Genomic DNA, 16,986 nt, shown 5'->3' with positions numbered 1-16,986 from the left:
AGAATATGATTTACAGAAAAAACATAGCCCCTTTTAAGCTTCCTAAAGTAACATAACGTGACCATTAAATGCTTTTTGTCTTTTACGAGGACCCGTAGAAATGGCGAGGAACGTGATGATGTAATATGTGTGTGACAGTTGAAGTCAGCCTGTAGTCCACTCTCTCGCTTCTCCGTCAGGATGGTAATGTAAAACACGCTCCTTTGCTTTTATAGCTACTTAATTGTGTATGAGAAAATGTTTTCCCCATAAAGAAAGAGCATGCGGTTAACTGCGGTTGTGAAGAAAATAACAGCGCACGGTAAAAGATGAAAACGAGAGCAGCAAAAACATGTCATGTCATCCGCCCAGTCAATTCAGCACAGCTTACAGACAGTCTGAGTTAAAATGACTGTGTCAGACTGCAGTTTTTGAGCTGATTGTCATAAAGTGATAACGGCAACTTTATTTTGCAGGGGACCCAGGTTAAAGACGTGGTCATTAAACCTGATGCTCCAAACACTCTCTTCCTAGACAAGCACGCAGACTATATTGCAGCCTATGGCTCCAAGAAGGATGATTATGTAAGTTACTGGCTTACAAAAATGCAAAAATGGTCTTGCTTTAAAAAATTAATAAATAAAATTAATGGTTAATTCTCATGTATCTTCTGCAGGAGTACACGCTGTCAGAATACTTGAGAATGAGTGGCATCTACTGGGGGCTGACAGTAATGGACCTGATGGGTCAGCTGTCCCGAATGAACCGTGAGGAGATCATAGAGTTCATCAAGTCCTGCCAGCATGACTGTGGAGGCATCAGCGCCAGCATCGGCCACGACCCTCATCTCCTCTACACCCTCAGTGCTGTACAGGTTAGTGGGAATCTACTAAATCAAGAAGGCAATTATAATAATTAATAAATGGTACTCCTTCAAACTGGGAATTCATGACAAAAATTGGTGTTACTCCCTTTAGATCCTGTCCTTGTATAATAGCCTTAATGTCATTGATGTGGACAAAGTGGTGGACTATGTTAAAGGACTGCAGCAAGAGGACGGGTCATTCGCAGGGGACAAATGGGGTATGTTTATTTATTTTTTCAGTCTTTTAAATATTATACATAAAAGTTTTTGAACAGTAAGATTTTTAATGTTTTTTTTTTTTTTTTTTGTAAGGAAGTCTCTTCTGCTCACCAAGCCTGCATTTATTTGATCCAAAATACAGAAAAAGCAGTAATATTGTGAAATATTTTTACAATTTAAAATAAACAACTGCTTTCTAATTGAATATATTTTAAAAAGTTTATTCCTGTGATCAAAGCTAAATTTTCAGCATCATTACTCCAGTTTTCAGTGTCACACGATCTTTCAGAAATCATTCTAATATGCTGATTTGCTGTTCAAGAAACATTTTTATTATTATCAATATTTAAAACACTTTTTTTTTTTCAAGATTCTTTGATGAATAGAAAGATCCAAAGATCAGCATTTATCTGAAATAAAAAGCTTTTGTTACATTTTACACTGCACCATTCAAATTCATTGAATTAATACTTATATTCTTTGCTTTAAATTGATCAAAATTGATGATAAAGACATTTATAATGTTACAAAAGATGAATCTCAATAAACAAAGAAACCTGAAAAAAATCTACTTAGCTGTTTTCAAATTAATAATAATAATAACAATCATAATATTAGAATGGTTTCTGAAGGATCATGTGACTGAAGTAATTTTTATAAAAATTCAGCTTTGAAATCAGGAATACATTTTAAAATATATATTTTAAAATATATTCAAATATAAATATTATTTTAAATGGTAAAAATATTTCAAAATCGTACTGTTTTTTGCTGTACTTTGGATCAAATAAACGCAGGTTTGATGAGCAGAAAAGTCTTCCTTAAAAAACATTAAAAATTTTACTGTTCAAAAACTTTTGATTGGTAGTGTTTGACTTTATGAATGCTCGTTTTTTTCTTAACAGGAGAAATAGATACACGGTTTTCCTTTTGTGCGGTTGCAACATTGGCACTACTGGTCTGTATTCTTTTGTATTTAAATATTATATTCAATTTATTTAGTGTTTTCTGCAAGCTTTCAAGGTTTTAAATGCATAAAACATGACAAATGTATGTGTAGGGCAAGTTGGATGTGATCAACATGGATAAGGCCGTTGAGTTTGTGCTGTCCTGTATGAACTTTGATGGTGGGTTTGGTTGCAGGCCTGGTTCAGAGTCCCATGCTGGTCAGGTGAGGTGTTTGAGTGTCCACCTTTAAACCGTTTTAGTGTAGTCATAAGTTATAATGTTATGTTTTTCTCATCCTGCCTCCAGATTTACTGCTGCACAGGTTTCTTGTCGGTCACTGGGCAGCTTCATCAAGTAAATGCAGATCTGTTGGGCTGGTGGCTCTGTGAAAGACAGTTACCATCAGGTGGCTTAAATGGGAGACCAGAGAAGGTATGATGTCCTTTAGATCAAAGGTGTTAAAAGCTTAGTTCACCCAAAAATGGAAATTCTGTTAGTAATTACTCATCCTCATGTCGGTCCAAACAAGTAACACCTTTGTTCATCTTCAAAACACAAAATAAGATATTTTTGATGAAATCTGAGAGCTTTCTGACCCTGCATAGACAACAACGCAACTGACATGTCCAAGACCCATAAAGGTAGTAGGGACATTGATAAAACAGTCCATGTGACATCAGTGGTTCAGCTGTATTTTATGAAGCTACGATTATGATTCTTCTCATCCATGTCAGTTTTTGAAGTGTGTTAATGCATTTATTAGAAGTTATTATTTATGAGAGACCAAACACAACCATGGATGTTTTTTTCCTCTGATTTTAGCTGCCTGACGTCTGCTATTCCTGGTGGGTTCTTGCGTCTCTAAAGATCATTGGCAGGATTCACTGGATTGACAAAGCCAAACTGCGCAGTTTTATTCTTGCTTGCCAGGATGAAGAGACCGGAGGCTTCGCTGACAGGCCTGGAGACATGGTAAGCTCTCTCTGGAGTTTGTCACATGAAATTTTGCATATGCTTAAATATTTTGCATGTCATTTCTCTAGGACATAGCCTTCTTTAAACAGAGCTTATCAATCTGTGCAGTTGATTCTTACCAGTGCATTATATGTTTCTCTTTTGTCTTTCCATCCAGGTGGATCCTTTCCACACTCTATTTGGTGTGGCTGGTCTGTCTTTGCTAGGAGATGAGCAGATCAAACCAGTAAACCCTGTGTTTTGCATGCCGGAGGATGTGCTTCAGAGGATTGGCCTCCAACCAGACTTGCTGAGCTGAGTTTAAATTTTCAGCATGGCTGTTTTCCTATCCTCCTACCCCTGCACAGCCAACCGTTTCGAAACGGGCGAACCAGCAAACCGTGGAAAGCTGTCACCTTCAACTAACGATCGGCACACCATTTAGAGGGACCAAGGACTTTAGAAAGACCCTTAACATTGTGTGCTTTTTTTCGGAGAGTTGTTCTCATCGTCATGTAGGCACCGTATTACAATGCTTACTTATGCTAGTGGGCTTTCTCTATTTAAAGATGCGGTTCAAAGAGTGGTATCTGCTATTTACAGCTTTCACTGTGTAACTTTATTTATATGATTAATTCAGCAGGTCACTTTTTGGTGTCAACCAAGAGTGTTTAGTCAATGAGGGGAGAGGCCACTCACTCATCTCAGATGGCTTTTCTCTGAGTATGCGAGACTAATAAATGTACATGTTACATCACACTTTAAGTACCATAAACATGGATTTCGTGCATGAGATTAATTTTAATGCTCAAATTCTCTTCAATCGTCAAGGTTTTGTTGGTCCTCACATCCCAAGCATTCATAACTATTGTGCAACCATTTTAAAACTCTGCAACTGCAGTTATTTTTAAGGTTTGGGAGAATTTTGCTTTTGTGGTATGAATGAATTCTCTCACTCTGAAGAAGCCTGTTGTGTGGGATTGAATAAATGTGACTTTAATGTAAAACTCAAGTGATTTTGCTTCACTAGTGTAGGCTAATTTGGATTATTCATTGTCAGGTGGTGTTCTCCACAAGGAATCGAGTGTTCATCAACCCAGAGCGTCTGACACTGATTATGGTAACACTTTGTTGGCGTGCTGTTACGTGATGTTCCCCAGTAGTGCTTGTATGTGTCTTTGCTCAGTGTAGGTTAGAAATGTTTATATCATATATAAAACTAATAAATTGAATTGATTACTAATTTTAGTCATTCAAGCTTTCAATGTCACAGATGATCCTATGAGGTTGTGTTTACTAAAATTCACTTCAAAATAGGCTTTTTACACTATGCTTTTAAATTTGTATTCATATCATAAAAAAATAAGCTGAAAAACTTTCAAGTATGAGCACGTAGTTGGAAAAGTGAAGAGGCAATCAAATCAGAGTGTGTGAATTCATCAAGAGAGCAGCAATCTACAGACCCCTGACAGATTTGCAGAAACAAACACAAGGGTTGTTAGGCTACGATGAAACCCCACTGGCTCTCATTACAACCTGTTCAGAGTGTGGGAGATGTGCCACATGTCGCCACAGTCTCCTGGCACTTATGTTTTTTGTTAGATCACCTCACACGTGCGCAGACACACACAACCATCTAATGCCTCTGTCTGTTTAATAAAGACAGGATCAGTTTTATGACTAAATGTGATGTATTTATTTGGGGCAAAAACTATTTTGCAAGTAATAAAAACTGCATATTTGTTTGTACTAATACTCTACCAGTCAGACATTCTCTGGGCATGTGCTGGCAGCTTTACCTTCACTAGCCAGTCCAACTCATTCAAAGTTGTTTGTCAAATGCAAACGGATGAAATTTTTGGAAATTTCAGACAAGATTTCTAACTTGGTGAGTGCGAACCTTGACAGAAATTGTCATTATTTTAAATTATGAAATTATTCTCGTAGATTCATACAATTATGGTTGAACCAGTGGATTATTTTAATGATGTCCTTACTACCTTTCTGGGCCTTAAACATGTCAGTTGCATTGCTGTCTATGCAGGGTCATAAAGCTCTTGGATTTCATCAAAAATATCTTAATTTGTGTTCCAAAGATGAACGAAAGTCTTACAGGTTTGGAAAGACATGAGGGTGAGTAATTCATGACAGAATTTTCACTTTTTTAAAACATTTTTATTCTTTAAAGAAATTCATGAGTATGTACAGTATACACTTGCCTGCAAAGCAATTTTTAAGCAATTAGATCAAAGATTTAGAACAGTGGTTCTCAACCAGGGGGCTGGGGCCCACTAGGAGGCCTCAGCGAGCTTTTATTATTTAGATTTATTTACAATAACAATATACAACACTGAAGAATTTTTAACATCCACATTACCTTTCCTTTTCAAAAAGGTTTTTTATACAAGGAAAAGGTTCTTCAGATTATTTACTCTAAGAAAGCAATGGTTCTTTTAAGAACACTGGAAAGTTCTTTGGGAAACCTAAAATGGTTCTTCTATGTTAAAATTGGAAAAATCCCCTTTTGGAGCCTTTATTTGTAAGAGTGTAGTGGAAAGGAGTTCTTTCGATTATTAAAATGTTCAGCACACTACGAAAACTACGTTTTTTAACAGCTGTTCTTTGGGGAACCTAAATGGTTCTTTTATGGCATCACTAAAAAACATTTTTTGTGAAACATTTGTTTTTAAATTGTAGGTAGGAAGGCGTTTGAATATTGTCTTGGACAAAGAGTCATAAAGGTTGAGAATCACTGGTGTGTGACAGGGATACAAAGATGTGTTTAAAAATGCATTAGCCAAGATTTCATCTGTTTGGTTTCTCCACTGAGGAACGTTTGCACTGTATGTAATTCACAGCTAGTGTTTACTCACCTGTAAAATGTTTGGCTTGCTTTATGTCTATATGAGGTTTAATTGGTTATGATAACAAATGAATAAGACATGGTGAAATCAGTACATCAGTAGCTTTGTCTACACTAGATTCATTCTTATCTTCAAACATGCTTTTAACGCCATTTCGCTAATCCGCTGCAGAAACCATAACAAAATCCAAAAGCATCTTGTGTTTAAACGTCCAACTTTCCACAACTACAAGCCTTGTGGAAAGACATCCCGTTAGCAGCAGCCTCTCTCTCTGACAGACACCTTGTTCCAGTAGGTAAAACAAGTACATATTTTCCATAAAGAGTGTCCGTGCTTCTTTTACAAGCCTGGAAACATTGCAGAATGGTATTGATGTCTCTATTGATGAACTGAATGTAGGGCATTATGTCTAGCCGTGCATGAACTGTGAATTAGAAAGGAATCGAATCCCTCAGAGGATGATGGGTTTTATAAAAGTATGGAAAGCTTGACAAATCAATAGCTTTTAAAATTCAACATGAAACAAGGGATTACTCTAATTTACTTTAGGATGATGGTTATTATTGTTATCTGACGTGCTACAGTTCTGAGGATCCTGTCAAATATTAGATCCAAACAGAAGCAGCAAACTACTAAACATCACACATCACATCTAAACTCCGAAAGCTCTGATACAAAGTTAGACACCTTTTCATGCAAATCCCTCTGCTTGTTGTTGTTCACAGTTTCAGAAATTTGAGAACAGTTGTGTTCTTTGATGAGCAGCTCAAGGCTGTGTTTAATGGCTGCCTTCGATTTGTGGCTTCTGCCATTGTTAACGCTGTCCTTATTTTGCAGGTATCTTGAAAACGTCTTGCTGTCTTGGTCTTGCAGCTGTATAGCCATACCCTGCTCACGTAAAGGGTTCCTCAGTACAGGAAGCATACAAAGAGCAACTTTTTGTCGTCTTTGATGCGTTTGTTTTTCTTTTCTGTGAAGGGTGAAATGTGTAGGAGGCGAGGAACTGTTCTTCAGATCTGTCTTTGCGATACGCGAAGGGCTCTTGGTTGAAGTCTTCTGAGGACATCCATCACTTTCATCCTCATCTTTTTCTTTGCATTCACTTGAGGATAACTGAAAATGAGACAATGAGGCTTTGAAATCATCCTGACTGTTTTTTAAATCCTTATGTGGGGAAACATGGGCATTAGTGCTGAATATTTCTGCAGTCAGTGTGTTTTGTAGATCCCTCTCACCATCACCAGAGGATTCATCAGCCAAACCGTCATGCTTCTGGCCAAACATGAGGTTGGACTTCATGGAGTTACCACTTTTAACATTTACATCGATATTACCACATTTCTTTGCTTTCTTGGATTCTTTACAAGTTGAAAAGACAGTACTCACTGATCTCAGATGAGCAGAGTAGGCTTCATGACAATATCCGCTTATCAGGTTTATGTCTATCAAGGTCTTCTGAAGCTCTTGTATTTCTTTGTTGATCAAAAACATTGATCTCCTGTGATCTCTGCACAGAATTTCCTGCTCTTCCACAAACCTTTTCATTTCATAATAGTTTTTGAAGTGTGCTCTCTGTAGATGTTCGACTCTTGATATGTTCGTTTTTCTCGCTTTCAAAGAGCTCATTTCTCCGACAGATTTAACATGTACTGACTGTTTGGGAGCCATGAGACGTGTGTGTTTGTGTTGTACCTCAGGTTTACCTCAGGGAATTGTTATGTACCACAGAGATACAGGCGTACGACAGACAAAAGATATTGGTTAATGTTAAACAGTTCACCCGAAATGAAAATTCTGTCAATTTTTCACCCTTACGTGAGTAAATGATGACAGATATTCTTCAGATGTTTTGAAAAAAGTTGCTAAACTAATTTTCGGTTCCAATGACTTCCTGGGACTACAGCTGAAGTCAAAGGGAACTAAAACTGTTTGGTTACCAATGTTCAATCTTCTTTTGCATTTAGCAGAAAAAAGAAATGCATACAGGTTTGGAATAACATGACATTGAGTAAATGGCTGAATTTTCATTTTTGGGTGAGCTATCTCTTTAAAAATTCTAAATATGAACCAAAAGTAAAGTTCTATGAGATAGATTAGTTTTATATGTGGCGTAAATAACCTTTGACTATACAAGTATGGCCAAAACACTCAACAGACCAAGGGTGTTAAAAGGTCTCATTCACAAGGGGGCAGCAAACATCTATTGTTCACTGGGAAATCAGCATGTAACACACATGCTGTGTTACTTATATTGAGTCTAAAATCCATTAAAATTATGTAAAAATATAATTGAAAATGACAGCATAAGGCGCATCACGCTGTGATGCAGACTGAAAATGTAAGGCAAAAGACTTTTCCTCACCATACATCCGTTTTTTTCATCTGTAATGATCATCCTCATTGCCACTAATATCTGCCTCTAACTGGCTGTTTGGTTTTCATCTGCAGTGCCATCTTCAAGTCTGCAGATCCTGCACTGATGCTTTTCTAGCGCATGTATTTTTTATCATAGTCTACATTGCATAAAATATTCAGATAGGACATTCACTTTTCTGAGCCCAGCCAGGCTACTGATCCCTCACCTAATAGTTGGATGAGCATCCAGGCCAATGCCCAGAGAGCCGGTGTCAGCAGACACCCGCCTGAATGTCAAGTCATGTATGACCATGACTCATTCCAGCCGTCTCGCATCCGAAAACACAACATCAAACGGCAATCAAATCGTGAATGTCGGTGTAAAAATAATCTGTGTAACTGCTGCTTAACTATTAAACATGTTAGGTTTCATCAGATTTTACATGGTTTAGGTAGGAGTTAAAGAATTCAAGATATGTGGTTGTAGATGAGAGGGCTAAGGAAAAGTTTTTCTTATCTCAAAGAGCATGACAATCAAAAAACACTTAAATATTGATGCAGCAAAATCTGTTTAAAAATGCGTTGCGCTGATGTACATGTACTGTAAATGATCTCAATATATTTATTGATATCTAGGCATGTGCCATAATAGTGAATCCGTTTTCAGAAAGACGGAATTTTTTTTTTTTTTCAATATAACTACACACAGGCTGTCACAGTAAAGTACTGTACTTGTTTTGCATACCAGCAAATCTTTCCATTAAAACCATTTTCATAGGTTTAACAATACATTATTGGCTTGGAAAATACGTTATTTTAACTAGAAAACACCAGAAACGTAAATGTAAAGCATCATTCCAGACGGGCGAGACTTCGCGTTCAGGAAAAAGGTGAATAGAGGGCCATACTGCGTGGCCATACTGGCGATACTCGGATGTAAACAACAGCATGGATTGCACGGTTAATGTACTAATGAATACTTTGCTCTGCAAATTTATGCTGTCTAAAGCTGCTAAATCATATCCACAAGTTTCCTACGCCCCATGAGGCTTTGCTTTAAAAGTGGGAGCGTCTTACGGTTCAAAGTAAACAAGCGGGACGTGACACTCATTCGTGACACAACAAGCGGGACGTGACACAGCAAATGAAGCCTCGTGAAGCACCGAGACTTTCTCTCTGTTTCGGGAAAAGATTAAAGCTTCGAGAGTGTCGAAAACAGCACGATCTGGTGGTTAGTAAAAAATAAAGCAGCCAAAAGACTGAGCTCTGTCGGAATAAGCATTCGCCACAATTTCCATAGATCGGTCCATGTTATATGCACAAATAAAAGCCTAACCGTGTGTGTGTTTGTTTGTTGAATTTCTGACTCTGATAAATTAATTTACCCATTGAATATAGTGCCATTAAATGTCAGTACGAATATCAATATGATGTGATAGAAGAATAATGTACTAATAATGTATTAATAATTGCATATATATGGCAAACATTTAAATTTCCTGAAATAATTTGTATTATTTACATTACTCGTATGACTGGGTATTTAATAATGTAATTATTAAATAATGATTTAATAATGTAACTATTAAATAGGTCCCAATGAAAATGTACTCGCAAAGTAAGATCTGGGCGTCGAAAATTAGGACACGCAAAGTGAATCACGCACATGACTGGACAGAAAGTGAGGCTTTTACGAAATGGATTTCTACGTTAACAAGCCTCGAATCGAGGCTTCATCTGGCATGCCCTTTAACACAAGCTCTGATGTCTCGGTTCAAATATCATTTCACTAGTTGACAGTAATTGTTGTGCATATAAGAAGGTAATGACATCTCTCATAAAGATGTGCATCTTTACAAAGTAAACAATGGTCTAAAAAACACTTAGGCTCTTCACTAATTAGCACACAAATATCACTGGTATACTACGTCCGCCGCCTCACCGGAAGTTGTACCCACGTTCTTTTTTACAGTAGCGCCTCCCGGAAACTTGTGGATAGAGAAGGACTTAGTAAGCAGGAAAGGGTGCAATATTTTGACAAACTAAAGTTAATAGGTGGTAAAGATATGCACGAGTAAGTAAGATACTAGCTTAATATTTTACCTACCTGACCGGAAGTTATAATAAATGAATAACAGAAGAATGAATATTTTGTCAAGATTCTTGCCCTGGAATTCCTGGTTCAGTTTGGCCAACCACAAACACCTTCTGTTCCTCACACAGTTTTTTTGCACTCTTCTCCTTGATTTGTTAAAACCTTTGGCAGTCTGTAGTACTCCAAATGTTTTTCCTGGTCTGACTGATTAGTACAACTCAAAACATGAAAATAACTGACCATTTTCAGCAGCAATAATCAGCAAAATTTGCGAGTTTTGTTTGGTTCAGTGGCATTGATTACGTTAAGTGCCACCAGTACAGCCGACTGATGAAGCGTCGTGAAAACACTCTATGCAGAGTACCTGTGATTGTGAAACTTGAAAGTGAGAGTAAAAAGCAAGCGCGCATTTAAAATTGATTTCAGTGCCCCGCAATTTATATACAGTATAATTACCCAACAATATAATTGCAAGAGAAAGCACTGAAATATATATTTCGTCCCATATCGTATTTATTCCCTTTAGTAGTTCTGTAGTACACGTCATTTCCTTTCCTAACACGGTATTCAAATTCAGGCACATCCCTATTAATATCAGGTATTCTAATGAGTATATACTTTTCTAAAATGAGATAATATTACATAAAAATAAACCTTTAGACATTACAAACAATAAACTGTACAGATCAGAAAAAAATGTAGCATTTTGCTTACAGCAAAACAAAGAAGTGTTTAGCAAAGTACTGTAGTGGTTTTTGTTGCCATTTAGTGTTTTGGGTAGTGGAAAAAAATCAAAAAGGCTCTTCAGCCCTGCTGTCTGCATCCCATTCTAAATATTTAATATAATGGGTTTACATCTATGCTATACAAAGCTGAGCCAAAATGTCAGTTGTCAGCTTCAGACAATGCATGTTTTCTCACATCAGTGCATCTCGTAGACAAAAATGCTTTATTTTTTATTTCGGCATGTTTCTTCAGTTCGACAGAACATGTTGGCTGTACAAAACGTCACATGAAAAAGAGGACACAATCAAATCAGATGGAAAGAAATGCTTTCTGTCTCTTTAAATACTGAATACAGTTTGACAAGATCACAATAACAACAGTAAGAGTGAGAGAGTGGGCCCTTCTGAATACGTCCGACTGCTGACTCACACACTGTATCGCCACTCAAGACGCTAAAACCGTTCCTCATATCACATGAATAATTAATGTTGCTTTTAAATGCTACAAAAATAACATGAAATAGAATACAAAAAATCCATTTCCTTTCGTCCATGCCCGCAGTGCGTGCGTCGGTGAATTAAAAGTGGCTAGATCCTCACAGATCTTTTTTTTTTAAACACTCACTGCGTTCCATTGCTTGTTTGTCCCACAGAGCTGGAAAGAATAAACCAATGCAGAGTTTTATTAAGCGGCATTTGGGTTTGCACCAAAGCGATCTCAGGGATTCGGAGTCCTCGTCCCGCCAGCAGACACACAGTTTTTGAGGGCCAGCAGTGAGCGCTGACATTTGGCTGCGTCTGATCCCAATTCCACCAGCTGAGCCTTACACCAGTGGCTAGAAGGTCTACTTTTGTTTTGTTTTTGCTAATAAAAATATATTGTTACTATTGTAAGAAGATCAGTTTTTCTGTTTCACAGTGTTTTCACATGCATGTGAATGTCTAACACTAAGTCCCTAGCTGCTGGCTACCACAAAACACATTTCATCTCTCCCTTCGAACGGAAAACAAAACTAAAACTCTGAAGAGAGTCCTTTGGTGTCGTTTGTTATTAGAAGGATAAAATCCCCTTTATTTCTGGGCTGAGAATGGTGTAAAGACGATGTGGGGGGCATTATAGCTATCCAAATGAGTGTCTGAAATCTTTTGTAAACCGCGACGCCCTGAAACATGACTAAATGGCACATGAATACAAGCCTCGATTACATGACAGCATATATAAAAGGTCACATTCCACGACAGACTCCAGGTGTTCTGCTTTACATCAGCCGCTAAGCAGGGCGAACGTCTCTGTCCTCGGATCGGCGACGAGGATCTCGTTCGGTAAAAAAGAAGATGCGTGAATCCGACTGCGCGTTAGCCTGTGAGCCGGGGGTCTGGATGAGAGGGCTTCCCTGAGGGAGTATGGATGGAGGGAGAGCGGTAGGCAGTCTGGGCAGCGGCGGAGCTTCTTAAATGCGGGCCAGCAGAAAGGCCAGCAGCAACAGCAGCACAGCTAGGCACGGGCCGTCTGCCCTGCAGCGCTGGCTCTGATCAGTCAGGAATGGCTCTGGAGACTCGTAGCCCGAACCATCTGAAACACACAAACACAGAGAGACAGCACGCGGAGAGGAAGTGCTAGGAAATGCATACCTTTACTCAAAGCAGCAGGGGCCCACAGCACTGACCTAATTAGAGTTTAATTACTGAGGCGGAGGATCTGGTTTACATTTCACACACCGTTTTCATAGATTACACGGACCTGACGTATCTGTGCCAATGAATTTAAAATAAACACTCAATTTCCACTTGGGGTGTGAGCGCTGTTGTTCTAAACAATGTGAAATGACAAAGTGACCAGAATACTATTCAAAAGCTTGGGGTTGTTAAGATTTACCCTTTTTTTTTTTTTTTTTTTGAAAGAAGTCACTTATGCTTACCAAGAATGCATTTATTTGATCAAAAATATACCAAAAACAGTAATATTGTGAAATATTATTTGAATTTAAATAACGGTTTATTTTATGATGTAATTTATCAGTGTTGGGGGTAACGCATTACAAGTAATGCAAGTTACGTAATAATATTATTTTTTTTAAGTAACTAGTAAAGTAAAGCATGACTTTAGAATTTCTAAGAAAATATCTGAGTTACTTTTTCAAATAAGTAACGCCAATTACTTTTTTCCCCATTTATTGATTGACAAGTCTCCTGTCGGGAAATTGGGAGTAAACATGATGTTACTGTATTCTAGACTAAATGTGAACATGCATTAATTCACCTCACACACAAAAAACAGATTCAGTATTCCTCAAAATGAATAAAAACAGTGAAATGCAAACTCAGAATATGATGCAACCCTACAATAATTAAATATGTTAAATAAATGTATTTAAAATGTATTTAATCCCATTTTATTAACCAGTGTCTTTGCTGCTGACCTTTGATGGTGCACTTCAGCCATACTAATAAGCAAAAATTATTTTAGATAAACTAACATTTGTGCTTCCTTTTTTTTTTTTTTATAGCTGAAGAGTGATCTTCTGCATAAATGTACTTTTCTTTCAGCCTGAGGTGAATTCATTTCACTTTTGGTGTAAAAGGGCTTTTACATTAGAACTGTTTTATATTAAAAACAAAGAAGCAAGCCCTGCCTAGATTTAAAAAGTAATGTAAAAGTAATGCAACGCATTACTTTCCATAAAAAGTAACTAAGTAACGTAATTAGTTACTTTTTCAGGGAGTAATGCAAAATTGTAATGCATTTCTTTTAAAAGTAACTTTCCCCAACACTGTAATTTATTCCTACTATGCAAAGCTGACATTATTATCCAGTATTCAGTGTCACATGATCCTTTAGAAATCATTCTAATATGCTCTAATTTGCTGCTCAGGAAACAAAATTATTATTCTCATTATTATTACTATTATTATTAGTGTTCAAAACAGTACGGTTGCTCATTATTTTTTTATTTGTATTTATTAAATTAATTTAGTTTTGAAAATTAGCCCATTATTTACTCACCCTCGAAGCATCCTAGATGTAATCAGATGCAATCAGAGTCATATTAAAAATTGTTCTGGCTCCTTTAAGCTTTATAATGCAATGGGCGGGTGTTTCTCTTCATCAGTCCCAAACAAGTCCAATGAAGCGCATCCATCTATAATAAAAAGTGCCTCACATGGCTCCAGGGAGTGAATAAAGGCCTCCTGTAGTGAATCAATGCATTTGTATATAAATATCCATATTTAAAAAGTAATAATCACTTTAATCTAGCTTGCAGTAATAGTTGTTCACGGAAGCAGCTCCGGGCAGATGACGTATGCGTTGCGCATGCGCCTGTAAGTCTTGTGAAAACCAACGTTTGTTTACAGGAGCAAAAGCAGCAAAGATTCCATACTTAGCAAAGGAAAACCAGTCTCCTGTTTGCTTATATCGAAATCCTCCCACATTTTTCTTTACAAATTCTCGTTTTGTTTTGATCTCTCCACTGCGTGTCCGTGTTTGTCACTTCTGAGCGGCGCATGTGCAGTGCCAACGTCCTATGTCACCCGCCCGAGCTGCTTCCGTGTACAGCTGTTTGCGCAAGCTAGAGAAAAGTGATTTTTACGTTTTAAATATGGATATTTTTCTTACAAAAATGTATCGATTCGCTACAGGACGCCTTTATTCACCCCCCGGAGCCATGTGAGGCACTTCTTTATTAAGGATGGATGTGCTTTATTGGATTTGTTTTGGACTGATGAAAAAAAAAACATTATATTACATTATAAAGCTTTAAGGAGCCAGAACAATTTTTAATATAACTCTGATTGAATTTGTCTGAAAGAAGGAAGGCATATACACCTAGAATGCCTTGAGGGTGAGTAAATCATGGACTAATTTTCATTTTTGGGTGAACTAACCCTTTAAAGGAATAATTCTCTCAAAAATAAAAACTCATTAATAACTCACCTTCATGTCGTTCCAAACCCATAAGACCTTAATTTATCTTTGGAACACAAATTAAGATATTTTTGATAAAATCTGAGAGCTTTCTGACCCTGCAACAGCAACGCAGCTGATATGTTCAAGGTCCAGAAAGGTAGTAAGAACATTAACAGTTCATGTGACATAAGTGGTTCAACCGTAAAGTTATAAATCAGAATATCAGAATAAAGAAAATAAAAATAATGATTTTAAAACACATTGAAGACTGGGAAGAGAAGAAATTGTTGAATCACTGATGTCACATGGACTATTTTAACAATGTTCTTACCACCTTTCTGGGCCTTGAATGTGATAGTTGTGTTGCTGTCTATGCTGATAGCTCTCGGATTTCATCAAAAATATCTTAATTTGTGTTCTGAAGATGAACAAAGGTCTTACAGGTTTGGAATGACATAAGGGTGAGTAATTAATGACAGAATTTTCATTTTTGGGTGAACTATTACTTTAAAAAATGTACAGACCCTAAACTTTTAAACATTAGTGTATGATTTGTGATGATTTGTGAATAAAGCAGCATTTATCATGTGTTTAAAAGAACAAAACTGTAATATATGGAGAAACTGGCACAAAAAAAGCTGAGTTAGGATTTTCCTCACTGAGTGAGTTATTCAGCCAATTATTGAGTCTTTTTCAATAAAAGAATTTAGGTAAATTTGTTTCCACTGTACTTTATTCACTTGTATTCATACAAGATAAAATATTTATCCACAATACAACTGTACTGTTCACTGTAGGTGGGTAGAAATCCCTCTTAGTAAACAACAACACAGCAACAGAGCACCAACGATTACATCATTGGCAGAATGAATAAGCTTGTGACAAGTAAAAATCTTGTTTGTGCTGGTATTTTTAAAATGGGGAAAACAAGAATGGGGAAAACTATAAATATAACTTATGATGGCACTATCTGACACTCTTTTAAAATCTGACTTGCATTTACCAACAATTAAAGGGATAGTTCACCTAAAAAAACGCTGTCATTTTCTCACCCTTATGTTGTTCCAACCCTATATGACTTTGTCGAACACAAAAGGTCTTTTTTCTTTGTTTTGGTGACCACTGAGACAATACTGTATGTTCTACATAAGAAAGAAAGACATACAGGTTTGGAACAACATTTCATTTTTGGGTGAACTATACCTTTAATATTAGGTTTCCATTAGTGAGTGATGAAGGTAAATTGAAATAATCCACAATAGCTCCCATTAGACCTCAGCTGCTGTTTTGATTGATTCAGACTGCATTTGAACACATTCTCGCAGCTTGAAAATAAAAATGACATCTCATTAACAAAATGTTCCTGGAAAATGTGTCAAACACTGCTTATTTGCATTCCTGTTATGTCTAACAGAAGGTTGGCATGTAGACGTGAGGGGATATTATTTTCAACGCCAGCAGGGCGAAACAGTTAGAGCATGACTTACTTGTAGGCTTCACGTACACCTTCAACTTTAAACACGGCTTGCCAGCGTGGTTAGGATGAGGAGAGGCTGTTGAAAAGGAAGTTGAAGAGAAATAATGAGCTAAATGTGCTTGTGACCAACAGAATCATTCAACAAGCCAATGAATCAATCTGATTAAGACCCTCTTGGTGACACTTGTGAACGGCTCTCGAGACTCTCAAGTTAGTTTAACCCCTTGACAACCAAATCGAGAACAAAGTCTGAGATTTTCTTCATGCAGAGGAAATTGCTCTGACCTTCACCAGCCTGGTGTCGTCACATACAATGGTCTGCGACACACAGTGTTCCCGTAGCAAATTACCCCACATAGCACTCAGTGACCTGAGAGCAAAGAGTCACTATTGAGTCAGACAGCAGTCAACCAACAGATCGGCTCCACCAGAACATCAGCAACACCGTTCATCTCCGCTCCCCAGACGCAAGCTTTCTGACAGATACTTCATTCATCTCTGCTCTACAGATACAACAAATCTACTGCCTATTTCCTTATAAGGGTCTGGAGAGAAAGAAGGGAAGAGTAAAATCATTTATTTGAACTTGACCGCAGTC

At 37.3% G+C, this 16,986-nt stretch overlaps 2 protein-coding genes across 3 annotated transcripts in view; one reads left to right on the top strand and one right to left on the bottom strand.

Annotated features, from left to right (window-relative positions):
- Nucleotides 1-109: 109 nt before the first annotated feature.
- rabggtb (Rab geranylgeranyltransferase subunit beta) lies at nt 110-4,208 on the top strand. Its single transcript, XM_051122093.1, has 9 exons — nt 110-183; nt 456-563; nt 656-853; nt 957-1,062; nt 1,969-2,021; nt 2,124-2,234; nt 2,318-2,443; nt 2,834-2,983; nt 3,144-4,208. Exons 1-9 carry the CDS (start codon nt 181-183, stop codon nt 3,282-3,284), a joined length of 996 nt encoding a protein of 331 aa, XP_050978050.1. The 5' UTR covers nt 110-180; the 3' UTR covers nt 3,285-4,208.
- Nucleotides 4,209-11,122: 6,914 nt separating this feature from the next.
- efna2a (ephrin-A2a) overlaps nt 11,123-16,986 on the bottom strand; it is an 88,956-nt gene continuing 83,092 nt past the window's right edge. Inside the window, exons 3-4 of one of the 2 annotated variants that reach the window (XM_051097207.1) lie at nt 16,399-16,464; nt 11,123-12,577 (exon numbers count right to left, since the gene is read on the bottom strand). In XM_051097207.1, coding sequence (XP_050953164.1) covers nt 12,456-12,577; nt 16,399-16,464 — 188 coding nt within the window. In that variant the 3' untranslated portion in view covers nt 11,123-12,455. The remainder of the gene's footprint in view (nt 12,578-16,398; nt 16,465-16,986) is intronic. The other variant, XM_051097215.1, reaches the window with a different exon arrangement.

Source organism: Labeo rohita, chromosome 2, assembly GCF_022985175.1.
Source record: "Labeo rohita strain BAU-BD-2019 chromosome 2, IGBB_LRoh.1.0, whole genome shotgun sequence".
In the NCBI taxonomy this organism is placed as follows: domain Eukaryota; kingdom Metazoa; phylum Chordata; class Actinopteri; order Cypriniformes; family Cyprinidae; genus Labeo; species Labeo rohita.
The sequence above is the reverse complement of the archived record's forward strand: the minus strand, read 5'-3'. Positions and strand labels throughout refer to the sequence as shown.